The 7,749-nt window shown below is 44.4% G+C and overlaps 1 protein-coding gene across 3 annotated transcripts; it reads left to right on the top strand.

Moving 5' to 3' along the window:
- The first annotated feature begins 864 nt into the window (after positions 1–864).
- On the top strand, positions 865–7,688 carry tp53i13 (tumor protein p53 inducible protein 13). 3 transcript variants are annotated; one of them, XR_011584151.1, is made up of 10 exons: positions 865–1,256; positions 1,494–1,571; positions 1,808–1,843; positions 2,143–2,201; positions 2,391–2,469; positions 3,566–3,694; positions 4,439–4,651; positions 4,750–5,863; positions 6,070–6,976; positions 7,019–7,688. XR_011584151.1 is itself a non-coding variant. In XM_070828791.1 (10 exons), the coding sequence occupies exons 1-10, from the start codon at positions 1,140–1,142 to the stop codon at positions 6,174–6,176; spliced, it is 1,737 nt and encodes a 578-aa protein (XP_070684892.1). In that variant the 5' UTR covers positions 865–1,139; the 3' UTR covers positions 6,177–7,688. The 3 variants fall into 3 exon arrangements, 2 of the variants coding, with proteins under 2 accessions (XP_070684892.1, XP_070684891.1); XM_070828791.1 differs by having other exon boundaries at positions 4,750–5,347; positions 5,543–5,863; positions 6,070–7,688; XM_070828790.1 differs by having other exon boundaries at positions 6,070–7,688.
- The last annotated feature ends 61 nt before the right edge of the window (positions 7,689–7,749 follow it).

The raw sequence follows: 7,749 nt of genomic DNA, 5'->3' as shown, positions 1-7,749 counted from the left end.
ATATTTAATGTCTCAAAATCACTGTATTCATTAATCATTTCTGTTCTTTGCGACAGGACAACTGACAGGTGTGCACTGACTTTTTTTTAATACAGTCTGCTTTATTTTGAAAGCAACAACATCTCTCACTGGTTATTCTGGCTGTGATATCTGATCTACAGGCTGTTTTACCTGTTGGCACAGGTGAAACAGCCTGTTTCACTGTCTGCAGTGACAGTTTTGCAGCCAATCTACCATGTTGCCTGAGTACAAATTCCAGAAGGTCAAAAGGGGGAAGTTTTACTATACAAAGGGCCGATACCACCTGCAGAATTAAACTTGTTTGTCCCTGATCTTGAGCAACTCAGGAGCAATATTAAACATTTGAACTGGGTATCAGAGATGGAAGCTTTTCTTCTCAAAGTTACAACAAACTTAATGCTACCTTTATGTTAACTAAGATATAATGGTGGTCTGTCGCCTCCCAGAGGATATTCAGAGTTAAGACCACAGGCAGTTACCTACTAGTCAAACTTCTTTCTTCTGTTCCTTTCCAGCTTCCGTACTTTAACATATAAATAAAGTCAGCCAGAAACACCAGAGAATCAACGTAGTTCCGGAAAGTAATTATTTTTCAAAATAAAAATAAGGATATTACAATTTAAATGAAAAAGATAAAAGAACAAACACTGGATCGTACATACCTACATAATATAATACAAAACACCTAGCTGGCTCTTTAGATATAGAAAAAAAGAACATAGATATTAACACAGCTGATAAAGCTGGTGAAATTGATACAACGGTTGTATTTTGAAATGTATCAGGAAAACGTAATATTACCAAAATGTAGTCAACTTAACATCTGTGTATCATACAGTGGTGGAGAAGTTGTGGAAGTACAAAACAGTTTTGATTCCTTCTTTTCTGCGACATGTAGCTGCCAGCTCTTAACTTTAGAATGCAGAACAACAAGCTAACTTTAGCATAACTGGGGGAAAGATAGCGCTGGTGGACGGTCAGCGCTCTTCTCTTATGGACCTTCGCCAGAGGAAGTTTGGGGGTTATGAGAGGTCAGTTCTCAGTCGGGCTCCGTGTAGCTAAAAGGAAGATATGACAGCTAGCTGGATGTGCACTTAAATGACTGACAGGTTGCCACCATGCCGAGCCAGACGACGTCCACGCCGCTGACAGTGACCGTGCTGGCCGCGCTGTGGGTCGGTTTGGGTCGGTGCGGTGTGTCCGAGTCTCCGGGGCCAGGGTGTGACAATGGAAAGGTACAGTTAATACTGAGTGTGTGTGTGTGTGTGTGTGTGTGTGTGTGTGTGTGTGTGTGTGTGTGTGTGTGTGTGTGTGTGTGTGTGTGTGTGTGTGTGTGTGTTACACTCCTGGGTTTAAGTACATTTGCTGTGCTTGGTGACTGCAGGCGTTAAAATGCTCTCTCTCTCTCTCTCTCTCTCTCTCTCTCTCTCTCTGTATGTGTGTGTGTGTGTGTGTGTGTGTGTGTGTGATAGCTCCATTTGGATATGGACCTGTCTGTGGATGCCGTTCATTGGCACTGTCCAGTATCTACCTGGCCAGAGTCTACTCAGGTAACTATGGATGCCACAGATCATCATCATCATCATCATCATCATCTTCATCATCTGTGTCACCCATTCTCTCCAAAGCCTCAGTGGCTCCTGTGGGTGGGCCGTGCAACAATACAATGGGTGGCAGGAAGTTTAAACAGTCAATGCGAAAGTACTTGCAGTGTAAATTTGCCCTTTAAACTACTCGGCTTGTCCCGTCAGAGGTTTAACCGGCGTTCACTGTATCTTATCTGCAGAGACTCCCCAGTGCTGACACGGTGTACGATCCTGAGGTGAGTAAACAGTGAAGCACTTCATGTGAGGGGTTTCCCCAACCTCTGACCCTCAGGCATCAATCGCTCAGCAACGCATCCAAGTGGAAAGCTGACAAATCTTATTCTAATGCATGAAACCAATCATGCATTAGAATAAAATCTTGTTTTAAACTGCCTCAGTTGAAGCCTTCTTCTGTAATTGCTGTCTAAAACCAATCTGTGAAACCTTAAACAGCCGCTAACTTACTGTTTGTCTCAGGTGATCAGTGTTTGGAGGGCGAAGAAATAGAATTTACTGTCATTTCTTTCCACTGCAGCCAGCCAGGCAGGTCTGCATGGATAAATCTATTTCCTACAACCACACCATTCCCAACAGGTAAGGCCTTTTGGACACACATGTAATACAAATGCCGCGAGGAGGTGGGGTGTCTTTTATTGTCCTCATCTACTCTTGGTTTCTGTTCTTCACTTTAACACTGCAATAACGTTATCACGAGATGTAATTTTGTCCTGCATATGAAAGCTATTTAGGAAATGAAGATGTGTGTGTGTGTGTGTGTTGTAGTGGAGCGTACAGACCAGTAAAGGCAGAGAGTGGAGAATACTTGTACTGTCCTCCTCAACGGTGGCTCAATAACTTGCATGTAAGTTGCAACATCAAACATCTCTGTGTGCTGCTTCTGCTACTGTCTCCGCTCTCATATGAATCACTGCACCGTACAGTAAATGAATAGATATCTGTGTTCAGGGAACACATGAAGACGCTACAGTTCTTACAGTAGTGAGAGGCAGGCAGCGACCACAGCCGCCACACATCTATATGCTCATTCAGCGCTCAGTCATGTGAGCGTTTAGACATCTTCATCGAGGTTGTTGCTGTGGAAGTGAAAGTGTCAGGTGGTAAAGTACGGCGGGTCTTTTAAAGTTCCAGAGAGATGAGAAATAAATTCTTATTTTTGTATCTATTGTACAGCAAAATCACTTAGAATAACACTTTTATATTTTGGCATGATTCTTTAAAATAGTTTCTTCATGCCATATCAAATAGGCACCAAGACATGCAACTAATAATACCATATTTATAGCCCACCTAGTTTCTAAAAGCCCCAACTTCACAACATTTGCAGTGGCAGCGCGGCATTGCAGTGGATTCACGTAGAATTCCTGATTTATTTTCCTCCAGACACAATAGTTTGGTTAGTGTTTGCAGGCAGGAGAATACAGACTGGCAACCAATTCCTCTCGGTTACCAAACTGCCCACAGTCCCTTCTGTGTTATTTCCCAAATCTAGCATCCTGTTGCAGCCAGACATGCATCAGACTGTGGAGTTTCGACACAATCGGTGCATTGTTTCCTCGATTAACACAGGAAAAGACTGCCAACACTCACATTCTACCTGTCAGGGTCCTTGGTAGCGGGGCTGCCACTGAACACGGATTTATGTTGATTATCAGAGATTTAACAAACAGTAATAGCCTATCAGAACAGTAATGGGCCGTGGCAGAGTATACTATAGGTCACAGCTGATGAAACACATTAGTTGGTGGTTGTCAGCTGTTTTTCCCCCTGGTGATGTCCGCTAGCTGTAAAACATTATTAACAAACACGGAAGGGTTACAATAATTACACTGTTATAAGCACTGAGTCTTTAGGTGAAAACCAAATGGTTGGAACCCCTGTGGTAATGCTAGAGGACGGTCACACGTGTGCTTGTGTTTGTGTCTTTGTGTGTTTTCCAGCACGCAGCCACTGTTCTGCTTTACCATCCCTGTGCTCCTCTCCGCGAGCGTCTACTCCTGTCTGCCCTGGCCCGCTCCTGTCTGCCAGACTTCATCGTTACCCCCCACCCACAGCTTCAGAAGCACAAGGTGAGACAAGCCCTTCATCTCTGTTCTCCAGCAGGACGCCTCGGCAAGGTGTAACTCAATACCACTCTTTCACTAGTAGACCTAGGGACTAGTTTGGTTCCAGGGTGATCAGCCTTTTATGTAAGTGAGACAGATACTTGAAGCTTTAGGTTTCATTTGAGTGAAGATTGTGCAGTGAATGTTCTTTATTTCTCAGCTGAAGATAGAAAATAAGTTCTAATTGCTCTTAAAGCAGCTGTTGTTCTCTCGGTTCTTGTCGCCACTATTACTGCGCTGCTATGTACGTTTCTTAAATCTTGATGCAGCCCTGATTGTGTGTGCTTATTACCGAATAAAACACTACACCTTCATTGTCGTGTTTCCTCACATCCTCTTGTGGTTTTATTTTGGTGAAGTTTGACTGATTCTGTGTGAAACACGCTCTGATGCGACACAAGCCAATTCTATTGTTTCAACCAAGCTCGTTAAATAGCCTCAGCATCATTAACATTATTCATTTTGCAAATACAAACAGTTATTTGTAACATTTCTGTGCTAAATTCCATTCATTTATTACATATTTAATCCTAAATCCTTAATTTATTATTTGCTACATTATAGGAAGTACTTCCAGCATGCTTTCTTTCTGTTTACATGCTGTTTGCTGATGACGGGGGTATGAATTACTTAAGCTATTGCAGTCTGTTAGTGTTCCATGTCTTACTAACAGAGCGAGCGTATGTTCACCGTTTGCTCTGTGCTCAGCCAATAGCCTTGGTGTCCTGGGGTCGCACCTTAGAGCTGTCCACCGCCGCCTCTTCGGATGTCTGCCGTTGGCTGGAGACCACAACATCCACAAGAAATACGTTTGGCGGTGTGAGCCAGAGCGGGAAGTACAACCTGCTGTTAACCTGGTCAGCTGAGCAGCACCAGCAGCAGCAGCACGCACACCCTGAGGAACCCTCGGCTAAAATGAAGGTTGGGAGACTTGACCCGCGACTCTCCCGATGTTGTTTATTCACACAGTGTCAGTTATCAGTAATTGTGCATGTGTTACGATGTCTCTACATTTCCAGGAGTCTCTGAGGCGATGCTGTGAGCAGGCCATCGAGTCCAACATGAAGGCGGAGAGCTTGAAGCAAATTGAAAAGGAAGGCAAAAGCAGGCGGATAAGAGCTGCCATTAGAGAAAAACAGGAGAGTATTAAGGATGAGAAGGAGAGAGGAAACACAGCAACACATGTCTCCAGCGTTTTGTCTCACCAGACCAACAAAACCATTCTTAACAGGACAGCGGACGCCCAGAGCTACAACAGCAGGCTTGGACCATCAGCACATCCTCCTCCAGGGAACAGGACTCTCTCAGATCCTCCTGGTCCACGGGAGGCTCCTTCTCAGTCTAAGATCCAAAACATAAATCAGGGCCTTACACCCAGGCCCGCTACTCCTGTGGGGCCAAAAATGCCTGAGACGACGCTTAGAACTGATTCTTTAGAATTCAAGGCTTCTGAGTCTCAGAAATCACTACAGACGGCAGCACAGCAGCCCGGTCCTAAACATACTGACTTCAGAAAGCTCCAGCCAACTCCATCTGCGGGGCTGGATGTCCTCGCAGATGGTGAACATAACCACACTGCCAGGCCTGAGGCCCTGGCCCTCAGGTCCAAAGATGAAGGTACAGCCTCTGTTAAACACAGCATGAGAGAGGAACATTCTGATAAAGACAAGACAGCAGATGGCACGATGAAGGAGAATGAAGTAGTAGATGTTCAAGAGAGAGAGTTGGAGCATAAGCAGAAACACAGCGACACAGACTCTCGCCACAAAAGTGATAAGACTGGTTTCGATTCTGTCTCCAAATCCCAACCAGAGTCTCCACCCCAGCCAAGACATGACCCGATCCCACAGCCAGCAAGTTACCTGCCCAGCAGTCACGACTGTGGCGGCTGCAAAGAAGGCGACCACTGTGAATGCAGCAAGGACTCGGGGGCCGAGGCCCGAGCCGCCGTCGCGAACAATGGGCTGCCGAGGACCCCCAGGACAGACGAAGCTGTGTGGGCAGCAGCAGCACTGGGCTTCCTGCTGGTTCTGCTGACCCTGTCGGTGCTTCACACACGCCTGTACCGCTTCTGGAGGACCACGCCGAGTCTTTACTGGCACGACCCTCAGCAGGACTATGACAGTGTGGCAGGTGGGTGGACCATGCAGGGTTCTAGCACCAGAGAGCTGTTCTGACCCTCTGACCAATCCTCTTAACTAGTTTGATCACGTCAAGTTAACTACTTGCCGTAACTGTGCCCCCGATCCTGCAATAATAACCACAGACAAACATAACATCTTAGGTAGAGAGACAAGATGCCTTAAGCAGTTAACTCATTATTTTGTGTCTGTCTCTAGATGTGATCCGCAGGAGGCTACGAATTGCAAAGAGGAGGCGGAAAAGGGGCAGAAGACAGGAGTGTGTCCTTCTGCCCAGCTCCTCCAGCTCGGATGAACATCAGTAGAAGAAGGAAGGAAACACCCCCAAGAAGGAACCTCTTCTCTGAGAAGTCTCACTTCATGCAGAAGAGGTGAAGAGGGGACTTTATTTCCTCAAAATATTTCCAACAGCTTATCAATGAAATAGACTGTCTGAACAGATCAGACCTGGGCTAGCAAAATGGGTAACACTCATTATTAGGGCAGCATTCCTATTATTTTCCTATCTATACTCCATGACACAGCATACAGTATGTTGGAGGTGTCTTATCAGTACCTGTGCTGCACCACCTCTATCAAAAGAGGAGAGGTGTTGCTGTGTAACCTGGAAACTAAAGCTGAAATCCCACACAGCTTTGAAATAGTCACTTAGATCAGGGGTCCAAAATGATTGGGCACAGTGTGATTTGTCCTTGGACCTCTCTCATTGGATTTGTGGATTATTTAGATTGGGGGCTGCCATGGAAACATTCTGTTGTATTATGAACAGATGACTTTGTTCACAAAGCTGGAGAGACACCCTGAACCAACCTACCAAGACGGTTTGTGACACACAACCTTCTGCAAAGTCCTCAGTAGAAACTATTGGTAAAGAGGCAGGCAAGTTAAAAATGCTTGGCAGGTGACTGATGATTCACCATGTAATACAGACTAACAGACAAACCATGTAATGTGGTTAAAAGAAATACTCTCCACCCAACGACAGGACACCTCCTGCTATAAACGCCGTCAGTATTTGATATTTTAAGCCATTTAATCTTTGTAAAACTTTCCCAAAGCCTTGAAATCAAAAATGAACCGAGAGCTTCCAGTCTGATTAGTTTTTGTGATGCTACTGTGCCCAGAACATATTTACAAATGAAGCTAGTACAGTCATGAGGTTCTGAATCAGTCCTTTGACCCACGAGGACATCCTTAGAAACATGACATCAATGAGTCCAAAGAGAAGCCCTCAGGTTGTTTAGTGACCCACAGCCCGTTTTATTCACTCCATGTATCTCCATCAATATCAAGTCTTCAGTCCTGATCTTTTTTTTTACTGGAAGATGGTTTTTATTTTGTTACTTTTTGACTGTATTTTGTTTTTATAGGTAATTTTCTAGTACTGTGTTGCTTTTACCTGTGAAGGTTTAGTCTGTGAATATGTAAGTTGCTGTTCTAAGCAACGCTGTGTGTTGTCATTCAAAGGTACAAACATGTCATTAGCTGTATTTTGAGGGTGTTTTTAGACTTTAGAGAAGAATTTACAGAGACAATAAATCCCTTGACAGAAGTGTGTGTGTGTGTGTGTGTGTGTAGTGCTGTTTGAAACGGCTGTTGAGGATGTTTTCTCTTATGTTTAACGCCGTAAGCAAATATAACTATCTGAGCTGTCATAGCCGGAGCGATGAGTGGAGTTTTGAGGCGGCTGCCAATATCAATATTTGAGAGATAACATGAGCCAATTTCTCTTTTTACAGAAACATCATTGATAAGGATCCCTTAAATTTGTTGTGTTAAAGAATTATGACGGTTATGTCCTGACCTTTTTTAGCAGAACAATAGAACGTGTCAGTGCTCAGTGTAATGGAGACACTTTCTAGATTTAAGAAATCTACA

Source organism: Pempheris klunzingeri, chromosome 4 (genome assembly GCF_042242105.1).
Source record: "Pempheris klunzingeri isolate RE-2024b chromosome 4, fPemKlu1.hap1, whole genome shotgun sequence".
NCBI classification, from domain to species: domain Eukaryota; kingdom Metazoa; phylum Chordata; class Actinopteri; order Acropomatiformes; family Pempheridae; genus Pempheris; species Pempheris klunzingeri.
Note: the sequence above shows the minus strand (reverse complement) of the source record. Positions and strands in the feature narration are given on the sequence as shown.

Coding starts and splice junctions, on each gene's coding strand:
- tp53i13 (XM_070828790.1), top strand. CDS start 1,140: ATGCCGAGCCAGACGACGTCCACGCCGCTGACAGTGACCGTGCTGGCC. Junction 1,844..2,142: donor ACACGGTGTACGATCCTGAG/GTGAGTAAACAG, acceptor TTTCCACTGCAG/CCAGCCAGGCAGGTCTGCAT. Junction 2,202..2,390: donor AACCACACCATTCCCAACAG/GTAAGGCCTTTT, acceptor TGTGTGTTGTAG/TGGAGCGTACAGACCAGTAA.